We start from the raw sequence: 16,309 nt of genomic DNA, 5'->3' as shown, positions 1-16,309 counted from the left end.
TATTCTCTTTGTAGAACAAACTGCAATTATTTTTACACTCGTGAATTTTTTCATATCCTAATCCAAGACCACTCAGCACCTTCTTTGCACTTCTATGATCTTTAGAAAGGCAATTATCCTTTGGAAGCATCCTCTTGAAAACCCCAAAAAAGTAATCAAAACACTGGTTCAACATACGAAAGTTTGTCTTTCCATGCATCAACTCAACAATGGCCAAAAGCATAGAAAATCCTTCGCAACCGAGGTATAATTCTTGCTTGGCACTTTTTAATAGTTTTTCGTATTTTTGGAATGCTTCACTGTCCATGGTGGGAGGGATGTCGTCTTCTACTTCCACATTCGTATTCGAACTAGTGGTTGGAAAAGCATCATTGATAATATCCATAATTTGATCATTTGGATCCATAATAGTCAACTGTATCCACTGCTCGAGTAGTGTCGGAGGATTAAGCATATTGTATTTATTCCATGTAGTATAGGTTTCCATCATCCCATTTCTCACCAAATGGTGTTGAACAGTTTCAAAATATTCAATCATTAAGTTGTTACACTTTCTACAAGGACACCGAATTTGAGTTAAACCACGGTTGTTTGCAATTGCAAAATCAATGAACTGATTTATTCCATCTAAATATTCATCAGCACATCTATTAGGATTATGTATCCACTGTTTGTCCATTTCACTTGCAAACAAAATTTTTTTACAAGGGTTACAACGACTTCAATCATGACATGCCACCTTATGCCTCCGGTATGGGTCTTATCTCATTCGAGAATGCACAGTTACGTGATGTAATTTACAATTCCAACACATTAGAGTGGGAAAAATTCGGCAACGTTTCCCTGCATTTCTTCAAGTGCACGACGTAGATACAGAAAACTACGAAGCACCCGAAGAACGCAAAGAGATGCTACCACATTTCCCACGTTCAAACTCTAATGCGTGAATCACAAACAACAACATGTAAATGTGCAATCTCAAACTGTCCAAAACTTTGGGACAATTCAAGAATTAATTGGACTGCAGTCATGTTTTCGCATCTATTCGCGAGACCCAACTAATTCTCAAACGAGAAACTAAGCTCATACGAACATTGCAAACCATTTTTTGTACATCTATACAAAAATGATTACATACAAATACATAAACTCAGAACACCTATAAACTACATACAACACAATTTAAATGAATGGCAATTAGATAACTTAGTTAAGAAAAATTATACCTTAAACAGTTGGAAATTGAACCAGGGGAAGGCAGCTGCTGCAATTATTTTGCAACTTGTTCCTTCCTGCAATATGGTTAAGTTCAGTAAAGTGAAAAACTTTTGTGTGACGCAACCTCACCCATTCTACTCGACGACATCGACATCGCCCATCTCCGGGCACCCCAACCTCACCTATTTACTCTACAACTCCAAAACACCCTTCGCCACCATCCTTATGACCTCCACCACCCTAAAGTTAACCCTATCAAACCCATCTCTATCAAATGCAGCTAGCACCACCCACATCCAAGATTGCTTGCCGAGCCAGTCTGAATCCCGGGATCAGGTCTTCAACTTCGCTTGCATATGGTGACTCTTGCTTCCTAGTTGGGAGTTGCATAGGAGATGGCTGAAATTTCTTAAGCTGTAATGAAATTTCTATCCATTTTCATAAAAAAAAATTAAAAAAAAAACCCAGATAAATTTTCTAAAAACACAAATTCTTCAAATCCAATTCGAATAAAAAAATCCCAGTACTCTTTCCACCGTTAGCCAATAGCCCACCCATTACTCATCTTCTATTAAATCCTAGTTAGCCAATAGCCCACTATCCTTGGATGTGGGTAGTGGTGGTTAAGCATTTGAAAGAGATGGGTTTGGCGGGGTTAACTTTAGGGTGGTGATGGTGAGGTGGGTGGAGGTCATGGGGATGGTGGCGAAGGGCATTTTGGAGTTGCAGAGTAGATGGGCAAGGTTGGGGTGCTCGGAGATGGGCGAGGTCGTTGTTGCCGGTAGAATGGGGAAGAAGGGTGATTTTACTTTTAGTTGTAAAGGGTGGGTCCCACATTTTTTAATTAAAATGTTAAAATGTTTATTTTTTAATTTTTAATTTTATTTAATTTTTTAATCTAGTTGGGCTAAGGAGTAAGCCTCGTTTTAAACTACATTAGCATTTAACAAAAAAATTGACAGAAAAACTGACGGATGTCTGACATTGCAACAAATTTGTAAAATAAGGTATGACATTGTAATTTTTAAAATATGAGGTATGAGATTGTAATTCAACCCATAATTAAGGTAATTTTATGTAATTTATCCAATTTTTTATGACTTTAAAGTTATTCACCAATTATATAGGGAGGGGATTACGTTGCGTAGGGAGAAGGATTAGTGTGACCTTTATATCTTACACCAAGACGACAATGGGCACCACGTTACAAATATTGCATAAAAAAATAAAAAAAATAAAAGAAGTTGCCTCTTTGTACGAGGTCAAACTCTCAAATAAAAGCAACTTAGTAATACATCATAATAGTATTTATTTTTATTTGTAAATGAGAGATTTTAGTTTCGATTTTGGTCAAAAAAAAATTTCAACTACATTATTACTAGCTCATTATGAGACTAAGCTCATCCCTTCCCATTAGTATAGATCATATCATGTGTTAACAAAAAAAAAAAAAAAAAAACCTCCCCAATAAAAGAATCTCACCTGCAAATCCATTTAATTTTTTACTTAAAATATTTATAGGTAAATTTATGTAGATTGACATATAAATAGAAGTTTTTTTTTTTTTTTTTTTGATTGTGTGACATTTTTGACACACCCCAACCGAGATCAAGGCATGCTGGCCGTCACGTGAGGGTGACGTAGCCATATACACAGTGCGGAAGCAATAAAGATAAAAAATATATGAATAATTAAAACCGAATCTACTAGAGTGCACTACTAAACAAGAAGTGTTAGGAGTAAGATACAGAAGTAAATACTCATAATCAGAGCATAGAAAGTCTAGGTGCAGTCTAGTAGGACAAGTACTAATTATACAATACCGTAAGATGTCCTACAATTATCTAGATAGGTCAGAATCGCCGAAATCCTCAAGGCCACCGACAACAAGCTTACCTAAAACCTGGAGGGGTGCAAAACAAAAAACTTGAGTGGGCAAAAACAAATGTTTTACAAAACCATTTCATTTATCCACATATCTAACCCTTCGCTGTAAAACATGTATAATTTTTCCCAGAATTAAGATATAAGCATATACATAAATATATATGTAAACTATCAACTCAATTCATGCTTCATATAATCATATTTATATGTATGCCATGCCAATATATAACAGAGTAAGCAATTCAGGTAAGAATAATTTCATATAAATATAACATGTTAGCCGGAACCCCTATGATAGTTGATAGGAGCATATTTATGCGACTTAATTAGCTTGTTTCTTGGTATTTATGTTGTTAGTTCGTAGTTATTTCAGTATTTTAAGCTATTTTTGTGTGTTTGTAGGTCCAAAGGGTTAATGTGGCAAAGAACTGCATTTTGGAGCATTTTGGAGCATTTTTGGGCATGGAATGGATGGCATATGCTTGGAGCAAAAGGAATGGACGAAATTTGAAGTTTGTGCATCATCCTCTCCCTATAAATAACCATTTTAGCACACTCATTTCACCCAACACATCCATTCACCTACCACTACATCCACTCATTTCACCCAACACATCCATTCTCCAAACATCCACCCACTACACCTATTACATCCACTCATTACCAAACATTCATCCACTACACCCATTACATTCACTCATTACCAAACATCCACCCACTACACCCATTACATCCACTCATTACCACAACCCACTACACCCATTACATCCACTCATTACCAAACATCCACCCACTACACCTATTACATCCACTCATTACCACAACCCACTACACCCATTACATCCACTCATTACCAAACATCCACCCACTACACCCATTACATCCACTCATTACCACAACACTCACCCACTACACCCATTACATCCACTCATTACAACTCCATACACTCCTCTCCCTAGCCTATAAATACATCCACCCTTCACCATAATTTGGGAGGCCATCATCCAAAGACACTACATTTCACATCTCACAACTTCATTCACAAACACAATTTCCTTGCCGTGACCTCCATCCATTCATCTAGCCATACTACATCTCACCAATCCATACACTTTCATCTCTTAGTCGTGCAAATCCATTACATCCATATATCTATACACATCCTAGACACTTGTGCTACAACAAGGTGGTGAAAACAAAGGTCCTTGATGTTTCAAGCTTGGAACTTTGGAGCGTTTTAGGTATACTCCGTTCTTGCTTTCAATGTCTACTTTTTATTTTCTAATTTTGTTGCAATTATGAGTGGCTAAACCCCTATTTAGTTAGGGGGAAGTTTGAAGCCATGAACATGCTTGAGATTTGAATTGATTTCTTCCAATTATGATTTGATAAGTTGTGATTGCAATTCAATTATCTATTTTATTCATAACTGATTCTTGTATGTTTATTAAGGATGCATACTTAATTTTCATGCATGAATTAGATGCTAGAATATAAATGAGTTTCACTTAATCGTTACAAGTTTATATTCATGAGTAATGAAGGTTGTCTATCACAATCGCGTTAATTGAATTCTTGGCAATTGTATCATGCATTCATAGTTATAATTGCCTCGTCAACACTTATGATTTTCATTGAACGTAATGATCTCTGATTGTATCTCTATTATGCATTTATATAGGGGACTTTTAGAGAATGATTTGGGTTGTCGCATGCATTCATCCAATTCAATGAGTAAAGGAAAATCTGAGGGTTAATTTGTGCATCACGGTTAATCTGGGGTGTTGAGTATCATAGTTTATTGAAAAGCAATTGGAAATCGATTCATGTACAAGTGTGTCATGTGTGAAGAACAGACCTCTAACTAATCCCTCCATCATTTTATTTCTCAAATTCATTTTATAATCTGCCTAGTTTTATAACTTGCTTGTTTATTTCAAATTCATCCAAATCAAAACCCCCATTTTACTTTCTTGTTCCAAAGTGTTTAAAATCTGTTTTGTTTGTGTTTTAGAGTGTTTTGATTTAAGTCAAAACACTAAATTCGTCCAAAGTTGTGTTAGAGTCAAATCTGCCCAGTTTGTGTTTTTAAGCAGTTTTGAGTGTTTTTAAGTTGTTTTGAGTCTTTAGAATCTGTTTTGAGTCCCTTGAGTCTATTCAAACGTTTTTAACTTTGTTTTTATGTTTTTGAGTAAGTTTAGAGGTTTAGCAAGCCCTCCTAATCCCCGGTTTAGAACGATCCCTACTTGCATTTATACTACAATTTGACAATAAGAGGGTTTAATTTGAGTGCTTAACTTTCATCGCATCAATAGTCTGTACGGCTAAATTCATAGCTCAAAAATCAATCTAGCCGGACTCACTACAATGACCTATATGGCACTATATTGCACAAGAGTCGGAACCAAATGAAAAGGTCTGTACGATAATAATGGGTGTAATATAATCATGCTCAATACTACTCTCACACAATAGCTGGGCGAAAAATCACTAGTCACCTACGAGTCGGAACCACCTAAGATGGTCTGTACGACAGAACTGTGCACCTAAATTGGATCCAATATGAGCATATGGTGCGGGAGGTGACATAATAAACAGGTCTGTGCCATAACTTTGGTTAAATCACAATCACCCTAGGTGCAATTTTATGAGCTCAACGTTATTCAATCACATATAACATCATTGATGATTCACATAATCAAACATAACTTACATGAGCTTACCTAAGCGTCCGCAGCACCACAATTATATATCATGCATCATATACCAATTCATATACGACATATAAATTCATATGCATGGCATTCAAGGCATACTTTCATTTAAACACATATTTCTGGGAAAATATCAAGTATATAAATATATATTGAAAACCAAAAGCCCACTCATTTGTATGTCGAAGGGTCGTAGCCCCCGAGTCGCCCTTGAACGCGCTCGTCCTCGGGATAAGTCTCACCAATTTGAAGCTCCAAAAGTCACGGAATCTCGCCGGAGAAATTCCACAAAATCCGGCCAAACTTGAAAATCATGATCTCAACATCCAATTTCACCCAACGAACCACTCCGAGCTTCCTTAGGACCTCCTAAAGCTTCCTATGTCCTTAAAATTCCCTAAAAATCAACATTTTACGTGAGCATGAATAGTACCTCAAATCGGGGTTCAGATTTCACGAGTTTTCAAAGGAGTTCTTACCTGAAAATGGTACCATTCAACTCGTATGGTTCTCACGAACACAATGGTGTGCTTCACACCCTCGATCTTTACACTTTCGATGGGTTTTGGGTGTAGTCAGTACAAGAGAGAAGAAAAGAGAGAGAGAGTGCGTCCAAGAGAGAGAGTACGGGAGGGTGAAAGAGAAAAAGTTTTGGGTGTGTGTGTGTGTGGTCCTCACACTAACACATCCCTAAACCCACATCTACAACCAAACAGAAAGTCCAAGTCCCAAATTATCCAAAATTAAGCTAGGGCAACCAAATAAACCCTAATATTAAATCTCATGAAACGTTTAAGGGTATTCTCGACATTTCCCATCCATGAGAATAATTTTCCGGAACGGGCTGTGACAATTTTACTTCAAATTTAACGTCTCAATTATAGATAGTTTGAGAGTCTTTTTAATGTAAAAAAGAAATTCTATGAACAAATTAACATCAAACTCATTACGAATATATGTCCTAATCACATTTATGTGAGTCAATTTTGAAATCTCTTTCAACCAAGTAAAGGTTGAATGCTACTAGACCAACTAGTAATAACAAAATTAATCATAAGTCAAATTTCAATTGTTAAGTTGATCAAAATTGAATATGAACTTATAGAATAAATATCTATAATATAAGGATCAAAGATTGAAGACGGCAACATCAACATCTTAAACAATAATCATTTTAGTGATTGATATTTGAAAGAAAATCGTTTTGGTCACGTCCTACTCTAAGACAACCGAAACTTTGACCAAAAATCTAATAACTAAAGTCCCAAAACATACTAGAAAATTCTGGTCATGTACTTAATATAACAGTTTTTTCTACACTAAAACGATGGGAAAGTAGTTTAAGCATCAATACGCTAACAATAATTTGATATAAATTTGTGTTTGGGGCAAATCGAACCTAAAACCTCTTACTTACAAGTGAAGATGAATACCACATAAACCGTAGTATTAAATTACACTTAAAATATAAGTTGAAATCTATCATCAATCAAGTAAAACCCATATTCAATGACCAAATAATAAATAGAGCTTATAAAAAAAAATAATCAATTGAGATTTCGATACCTGACAGATCTGACACCAATTTTCTGCATCATTCGTTCGAGCTAATGAGAAGTGAACAAATAGTATTCTGACACAAACGAACAAAATTGGTGTTTAAATTTATTTATTAATATTATATGTCCAAATGGTTCCAAGAGAGATACAATGAAGAACATATATGAGTGCTCCATAAAATTTTACAAAGAAGCAGACTTCACGTAAAGAGTAATTCTCAATTAAATTCCCAATCTTGCCCCTCCTTTTTGCTGTAATTTGCCATCAAATAATAGTAAATAATCCCCACAGCGCCATGATTAAACCAGAGAAATACATTTCTAAGGCGGCGGCGGCGGCAGCAGCTCAGCACTTCAGATTTTCACCAAAATGAAATTGCCATGATAACTATGTTTTTTTTTTTTTTTTTTTTTTTTTTGTTGGGTTTTTAAAAAGGAAGACAAATTAATTAATGAGATTAATTAAGGTGGGCTACTAATAATACCCACAAAGAGCCTATTGAGTGAAGCCAATTTCATCTCTTTCTCTTCTGCTTCAGCATTTCTAGCCCTCTTGAAATGTACTTCTGGGGACGAAGAAACCGATGATCCCAGTGCCCACGAGTCGTTTGAGATTTCATCGTAGCTGAAATATGCATCAATCACTCCACTTGGGCTGCCCGGGATTTGATCGTGCTTGCGTTTGTCGGTGGCGGCGGTGGCGATGGTTGTGGTGTTGCTGCAAGCGTAATCATAGTCGAGTATCTGACTGTAACAGTCGTTCACTTTTTCCTGTTTCACAATGCAGCAGCACTTAATTAAGCAATAATTAAACAGGATTACACAAATTTAACAACGTGCATTTATTGATCTTCTGTTTGAAGAAGATTGAAACCGATCAAAGTAATCAAATTAAATGAAACAAAAACATAACGTTGGCATTGCATTGTCTCATCATCCAAGTTCGAATGTCTTATTTCGTAGATTAGACTTGTTTAGAATATCATCTTGCTAAACGGAAAAAACAAAAACATAAAAAGCACCAACCTTACTTATTTTGAGAACACCAAGAAGCTGGTTCTGGTATTCAATGGCATTCCAAGGCTCGACCTGGTCTATAACGCACATCATTGTTGCAGTGGCCAACACAGAAGGCAAATAACCGACGAATCTCGAATCTGAAAGAGACCCAATACGAAAAAGTAAACAAATTGACGAGACAAAACACTTAAAATGTATTAAATCTAGCTCTTCTCTTTGTTCTTATCGAAAAAACATTTAAAGCTTTCTGCGTTAATGAAAGCGTTACGGATTCTGCTTACCGACGACTACAGAGAGAAGGAGACGCTCGCAGCGCTTGAGGAACTCCCAATGGAGGTGGGTTTTCAATCCGAGCCTCCTTAAGATGTGGTCGACAAACGAAAGTGGGGTCACTGGATGCATCCGCCATTGGAGAGTTGAGAGCACCAGAATCTCCATTCTCTGAATCGTTTTCGCCTCGAAAAAGTACTTTGTGTCCTCCACCTGATAAAGAACGAAATCCATGTTTCAGATATTGGAGATTAAATCGAAAATTTAGAAGAAAAATCGATGCTTTCAGCACAAAAAAAATGATTATTTACTTGAAGGTCTAAAAGCAGAGGAACTTGGGTTTCTTCCACTTTGGCAGCCAGAGAGAAGCAAGTGACGGCCACAAGCTGGACCATCCACGGCTTGTCTCCCTGGAAATGGAGGCTTGAGATGAACCGATCAAAGTAGTTTACTGCTAGGATTGCAGTGAGGGCTGTGAACCCGTAATGGGAATTCACTTTGAGCATCCACAGCACCGCTTCACGGCGAGCCATGGAGATCAACGACTCCTCTTTCCCCAAGCTCTCCAAGTGTTTGGCGAAATGCGTCTGTTGCAGCTCCTCTTTCGAAAAAACAAAGACAAGCTCCTCATCTTCCCAGAACAGATCTTGTTCCAACAGGAGCATGGGAAACAGAGAAGGGCAGTTTGGGTTTTTCCCACTGACGCCGTTGTTGTAGTTCTCACCACTACTCACTTCTTGTTCCACTACTTCTCCTTGGTCGTCGTCGTGCTCCTCCCATTTGTCCTCCTCACAGAGCAAAGCATCCAGTAAAAGTGAACGGCTTTGTGGGTTTCGGTGTTGGTTGTGATTCATTGCAATCTTCTTCCGAGAAGAAGAGGTTTTACTCCTCTGCTCATTATACAAAAGAAAAGCCCATCACTCTCACACCCATATCTCTCTCTCTCTCTCTCTCTCTCTCCCTCCCTCTCGCTCTATCTCTGTATTTTTTGCTTTGGGTTGTGGTGTAGTGGTGCAGCAGCAGACACAGTGAAAATAGAGCAGAGTGGGTTTCACGCTTGTTTTTTTTTGTATAAATATATTGGATTTTGGGAAAATCTTTTCTTTCTTTCTACTGTTTCTTTTTTGTTTTGTGCTTTCGGTGTGTTGTTTCGTTTCGTTGGCGGGGAGAAATGTAACGGCACACACATCAAGCCGGACCCATGAAAGGCAACCTCATATACAAGGCCTAAATAAAAAGTCACTGTGCTCATTGCTCTAGGGAGAGAGAGAGAGTCATTTGACTATTGGTAGTAGGAGGGAGAAAGAGTAAGTCGTAGGGTTGTATAGTTAATAGGCCTTTTCGGTTTTTCAAACCCACTCCTAGATCATACTTTCAAGGATTTATGCGTCTTGGACTCTTTGTTTAACTATGGAGGGTTTTGGAAGCACCCAACATATTTATAAGGCATTGATTACCCACACGTCATGTGATAATGCTATACGAGAAATGTATTTAAAGGAATTTTCTCAAAAGTAGTATTTTTTATGAACTTTTTGTCGCCTAACGTCAATAATGTACTAATATTATAAAATATTATGTAAAAAACATGATGTGTCTGAGAGCCCATGGAGAGTCCACTTTTGAGACCTCCAATGGTATCATTCCAACAAGGAAAATAACATTGTAATTTCGAGTCGAATTATCTTCAATGCACATACACAAATTATTAAAATTCAAAGTTGACTTACTTGCAAGTGATGGAAATGTGTTGAGCCATTGCATGACAGTATGGGTTCAAACCCTATCAATAGCTAATGTAACACCAATCTAACAAAATCTATCGTTTGACAAAAAAAAAAAAAGTTGAGTTTTGACTTAAAAGTTTTCTCCTTTAATGCAACTGCCAATGTGGGTTAGTTGAGTCGATAATGATCGTTTTCTTTGCTAGATCACAGCATAAGTTCGAGTCTTGCGCAGGCAATCCCTCTTGGTGGGCGATCTATAAAATATAAAAAATAAAAAAAAGGGCTAAGAGCCGTGTTGTAAGTCCTCAAAGAAGCTTGTGTTATGTATTGGCCCTGAGACAGGGCAGCCTCCTGATGAGTCTATTTTATATTATATACTTTATCTTATTCTCAGTATATTTTGGTAATTATTTTGATGATATTTTGATACTTTGATTTATATTTCCAATGTAGAACTTGTGACTTCTTCTTGGACAAAACGTGATCAAACAAATGAATATGGGAGTGATTACTATTGAATGATGTTCGTGAGTCTTTGACACATCCCGACCCGAATTGTCCACTAGGACTCTGAATCGGGTTGTGCTGGCCGACACCTGGAAGGTGACAAAGCCATAAAGTGTAGTGATGTGGAATATGTGAATACATTTAAACCTAAAAGTGCCTAAATACGAGAGTGCGTTGTGACAGGGAATGAACCCATTTCACACGTGACATCAAAGCATAAGTAAAGTATAGTATAGTGGATTGAAAATCATACCATTGAAGGTAATCTCCAGTACCAAGACTTGCCACGAATCATCGTCGATACAAAAACTATGCTACTAGAACCTGGAGGGAAAAAAAAAACGAGAGTGAGAAGGCCTGAAAATAAAGCTTTAATAAAGACCTTCTAAACGATATAACCCTTCGCTGTAATACCTGTATAGTTTCCAGGAAATCATACTACGTATAAGTATGAAATCAAATGTAAATCATCAGTAAATCCAGAAATATTCGAAATCAGTACATATCGGCAACAACATAATAAAATCAGGTGCTCATCAATCTATGATAACCCACGAGTCGGAGTTGCCTAACGCAACTTGTACGACTCATAAATCAATCTATGATAGCACATGAGTCGAAGTTGTCTAATCCAACCTGTATGACTCATAAATCAATCTATGATAACACATGAGTCGAAGTTGCCTAATGCAACTTGTACGACAGTGTCGGAGTTGCCTATTGCAACCTATAGGACAATGTCGGAGTTGCCTAATATTGCAATTTGTACGACAGTGTCGGAGTTGCATAAAACACTAATATAGTCATGCCATAACTCAATCATTTCAAATAACACCATAAACTCACCTGTACTTACATGTATGTCCCGCGTTCACCTTAGCACTTCAAGGCATTAACAACAATTATATGTAGGTAATATGCATATGGTTATGCCATGATGCAATCTAAAACTCAACCATATCATAGTATTTTAGAGAATATATATATATATATGACATGGCATAAAATGCATAAATCAATTTAAAAACGTTTGTGGAACTATCAATTATATATATACGATAAAAAGGAAAAGACCCACTCACCTGAAGTCTGCGCTACAATTCTCTAGCTCGAATATTGAGGCGTCACGAACCATAGTCGTCTAGAACAATTATCAAATAACGTCTCATAATTCCTATCAATAGAACATGCAACTTACATAAAATACATCCCTAAGGACGTTCTAGAATGATTTGAAACCCATTGACCAAAAGTCAACCGTCGGTCAAAGATCAACGGTAGGATCCACAATGCTACGTAACTCAATCTAGAAGATCCGCACCTCAGATTTCTGATCCGTAGCTTCCAAAGATCCACATTATGCTTCTAGAACATCATACTAAAATTTCATTATGATCCAACGGTCGGATCTCTGCCAATTGCTAGAATTAAGTGGTAGCTGACATTTTATTTTACTAGCTTACAAACCCAATTCGAGAAAATCCCCATGTCGGATTCCCCATCCGTAAGTTTCCTTGGTCATCAAATATTACGTTACAAAGCATTAAATTTTGGTCACGATCCAACAGTTGAATCGTCGATTCATTTAATATCCAAGTGGCGGTCTCTATCAAAACTACAGTCTTACAACGAGATTTCGTCAATCGAACCTCACATATGAAATTAGTGTAAACAAATCAGTCTAGGAATGGTAGGTGGGGCCTCAGCCCACGCGAGGAACAATTTTTATACCTGGGCCGAGGTCCAATTCAGCCAGGAAGTGATCCAATTCGTCTCAAACCCGCCGGAAACCCTATAAAAGGTGTGCTTCGATTCGTTGATTCCGAAGCTCCGCCGCCCCAACCACTGGTTGGGTCTTGATCCTGGGTCCAAGGGAAGACTAATTGTAGTGGTAATCGACAATGATGGCTTCAGAAATGGCGAATTGCTGCCGTGTACACCAGAAACTCAACTAGCTCGATCTCGGTGATACGAGAACAAAAACCTATCAAATTTGGGTGGAGATACAAGCTGGAAGGTCATCGAGCTGTATGCACGCGGTGGATTTCCTTTCTCCTCTCCTAATTGGACAGTTCCTTCTTCTTCTTCTCCTGATTGGGCAAACCACATCTCGTTTCCTCTCCTCCGATTGGGCAGTAGCCTTCCCTTTCCTCCCTGTTTCTTCTACTCCCTGACTCCCTTATTTGTCCCACTCAACCACACACATGTGGCATAAAAATCATTTAGTAATAAAAATAGTGTTTTATTCAAAACACTTTCGGGTTCGTAACTCAATACAACTTTAACCGTAACTCCAAATTCACTTATGCTTGTGCCTATGCGTCCATATCGTCGAGTACTTCAAGAATACACTAAAGGAATATTTCGTACATCTCATTATACATTGGTCAACGAAAGTCAACACCCTCGCCTCTAAGGGCATTTTCGAAAAATCACGCTTTTAAAATTTATAAAATTGTAAAATTAGGGACGGGTTGTCACAATCATTGTTACATCTCACATCGCCCAGGGGAGTGGATCTTGTAAGCATTATATGTATATTCCCATATCTACCTAGCATGAGGCCTTTTCGAAGCTCACTGGCTTCAAGTTCCATCAAAACTCCGAAGTTAAGCAAGTTTGCACGAGAGTAATCCTATGATGGGTGACCTACTGGGAAGTTCTCGTGTGAGTTCCCAGAAACAAAACCATGAGGGCGTGGTCGGGGCTTAAAGCAGACAATATCGTGCTACGGTGGAGTCAAGCCCAGGATGTGGTGGGGGCCCGGGCCGAGATGTGACAATTTGGTATCAGAGCTAATCACTGGCCGAAAGTGTGCCAACGAGGACGTCGGGCCCCTAAGGGGGTGGATTCTTACATCCCACATTGTTCTGGGGAGTGGATCCTGTAAGCCTTATATGTATATTCCCATCTCTACCTAGCACGAGGCTTTTTGGGAGTTCACTAGCTTCGGGTTCCATCGAAACTCCGAAGTTAAGTGAGTTCGTGTGAGAGCGATCCTAGGATGGGTGACCCACTGGGAAGTTCTCGTGTGAGTTCCTAGAAAGAAAACCGTGAGGGCGTGGTCGGGGCCCAAAGCAGACAATATGGTGCTATGGCGGAGTCGAGCCCAGGATGCGAAGCTAAGCGGTTATTTTAAGGCGATGAAATAAAAGACTAGCAAGCGAAGTTGTCAAAGTAACGTTTTGGGCTTACTTAGGCTTTTTGGCTTCCAAGATGGTGTCTTTTGGCAATGGGTTCTTCTAAAAATATGTACAGGACATCTCAAAGTTTAAAAAGAGTCATTTTGAGCCTGTTTTTGGAGGTTTCTACGGTCTAAAACGTGGCAGATGAGTTTACTTGCAGTTTATCCATGTTTGACTAGGAATTGTTTTCTAGTTTCTCTTAGCTTATTTTGTTTCTTAGTTTTTAGAAGACCATTTCTAGGATGGATTTTGTCTTGTAGTAGTATATAATAAAGGTACTGGCTTATAGAATTCTCTACACAACTTTGAGAAGATTGTCGAAGGCTCTGGCAAATTGAAGACTTTATTCTATAAGGTGTTTTCACTTTTTTTCTATTCAATAAAATTTCCTTTGATCTTAATTATGAATACACGTAAGTAACTTTCTTTGTCTAAGGCGAGGCCAAGAGTCTTAGCATGAATATGTAATCAGTATTTAATTGCTTATGATATTATGCATGCATACTTTGAATTATTAATCATTGTGTTTAAATTGTCTCTATATAGGATGATAGATAAGTAATCGAATGCAATTCAGTCAGAATATCACCGGAGGATTGAGTAGGGTTTCTTGTGATTGATAATTGTAATTCACTTAAGGCGTATATCACACTCTTAGGGATTGCATGGTTTTTCAAAAGATTTTCACAAAGTTTAATGAGTCTTGACGGAATGCATGTTATATATACGTTCTTGCTTGATTATCACGAGGAGAATATGCATAAGGAAAATCTAACCTTCAAAGACGCATGTGTGATTCATAAGTAATTGGTTAAATTACATGAAAGTGTTAAGGTGATGGCAGAACTCTAGTGCTTTTATAATGATTTTCAAAACCGTTTCCTTTTAGTTATTTTCCTTTTGCTGAATCTTTTAAATTGTTTTAATTAAAATTCGTGTTTATTATTTTGAATTCCAAAATCAACCTTTCTAAACTTTGTTTTAAATAATTAATAAAGAATTGGTTTTAACAATAATTTTTTTTAAATAATTCCTATGGAGAATGACCTTATTAGAGCCAACTATACTACAATTACCTTGTTCTTTTATGAAATTGGTGTCACATCCCAGCCCGGGTTCACCACATCCCGGGCCCGTTTCACCACCGTAGCACAATATTGTCTGCTTTGGGCTTACCATTCCCTCACGGTTTTGTTTTTGGGAACTCTCGAGCAACTTCCCAGTGGGTCACCCATCCTGGGAGTGCTCTGGCCTCCTTCTCGCTTAACTTCAGATTTCCGACGGAACTCGAAGCCAGTGAGCTCCCAAAAGGCCTAGTTGCTAGGTAGGGATGAGAATATACATTTAAGGATCACTCCCCTGGGCGATCACATCCCATCCCGGGTTCACCATATCCCGAGCCCGTTCCACTACCGTAGCACGATATTGTCCGCTTTGGGCTTACCATTCCCTCACGGTTTTGTTTTTGGGAGCTCACGAGAAACTTCCTAGTGGGTCACCCATCCTGGGAGTGCTCTGGCCTCCTTCTCGCTTAACTTCAGCGTTCCGACGTAATCCGAAGCCAGTGAGCTCCCAAAAGGCCTCGTCGCTATGTAGGGATGAGAATATATATTTAAGGATCACTCCCCTAGGCGATGTGGGATGTCACAATCCACCCCCCTTAGGGGCCCGAAGTCCTTGTCGGCACACTTCTGGCCAGAGATTGGCTCTGATACCAAATTGTCACATCCCAGCCTGGGTTCACCACATCCCGGGCCCATTCCACCACCGTAGCACGATATTGTCCTCTTTGGGCTTACCATTCCCTCACGGTTTTGTTTTCGGGAACTCACGAGCAACTTCCCAGTAGGTTACCCATCCTGGGAGTGCTCTGGCCTCCTTTTCGCTTAACTTCAGAGTTCTGACGGAACCCGAAGCCAGTGAGCTCCCAAAAGGCCTCGTCGCTAGGTAGGGATGGGAATATACATTTAAGGATCACTCCTATGGGCGATGTGGGATGTCACAATTGGTACCAGGTGGAATATCATGTATATAGAATTTATAATCTGCTAGACTGACTAGTCAAGCCTGCTAGTCAACTAAGATTTGTTAGTCAATAAATCGAACATTCAAATACTAATTTCAATTCCCAAAAACTATCCTAGTCCGCAAGGCTATTATTTGTTGCAAGTTATTAATGTGTTAAGTGAGCATGACTGTGAGCACATACCATTTAAATGTTC

The 16,309-nt window shown here is 38.3% G+C and overlaps 1 protein-coding gene across 1 annotated transcript; it reads right to left on the bottom strand.

Moving 5' to 3' along the window:
• Positions 1-7,471: 7,471 nt before the first annotated feature.
• Positions 7,472-9,856, bottom strand: LOC126584792 (cyclin-D3-1-like). Its single transcript, XM_050249143.1, has 4 exons — positions 8,980-9,856; positions 8,680-8,881; positions 8,405-8,535; positions 7,472-8,149 (listed from the first exon to the last, which is right to left on the bottom strand). The coding sequence occupies exons 1-4, from the start codon at positions 9,520-9,522 to the stop codon at positions 7,841-7,843; spliced, it is 1,185 nt and encodes a 394-aa protein (XP_050105100.1). The 5' UTR covers positions 9,523-9,856; the 3' UTR covers positions 7,472-7,840.
• Between the last annotated feature and the right edge of the window lie 6,453 nt (positions 9,857-16,309).

Source organism: Malus sylvestris, chromosome 10, assembly GCF_916048215.2.
Source record: "Malus sylvestris chromosome 10, drMalSylv7.2, whole genome shotgun sequence".
NCBI classification, from domain to species: Eukaryota; Viridiplantae; Streptophyta; class Magnoliopsida; order Rosales; family Rosaceae; genus Malus; species Malus sylvestris.
The sequence above is the reverse complement of the archived record's forward strand: the minus strand, read 5'-3'. Positions and strand labels throughout refer to the sequence as shown.

Excerpts from the sequence above, each read along its gene's own strand:
- LOC126584792 (XM_050249143.1), bottom strand. The coding sequence starts at position 9,522 with ATGAATCACAACCAACACCGAAACCCACAAAGCCGTTCACTTTTACTG. Across the intron at positions 8,536-8,679 it reads CCTTCTCTCTGTAGTCGTCG|ATTCGAGATTCGTCGGTTAT; the intron begins GTAAGCAGAATC and ends GGTCTCTTTCAG. Across the intron at positions 8,150-8,404 it reads GTGTTCTCAAAATAAGTAAG|GAAAAAGTGAACGACTGTTA; the intron begins GTTGGTGCTTTT and ends ATTGTGAAACAG.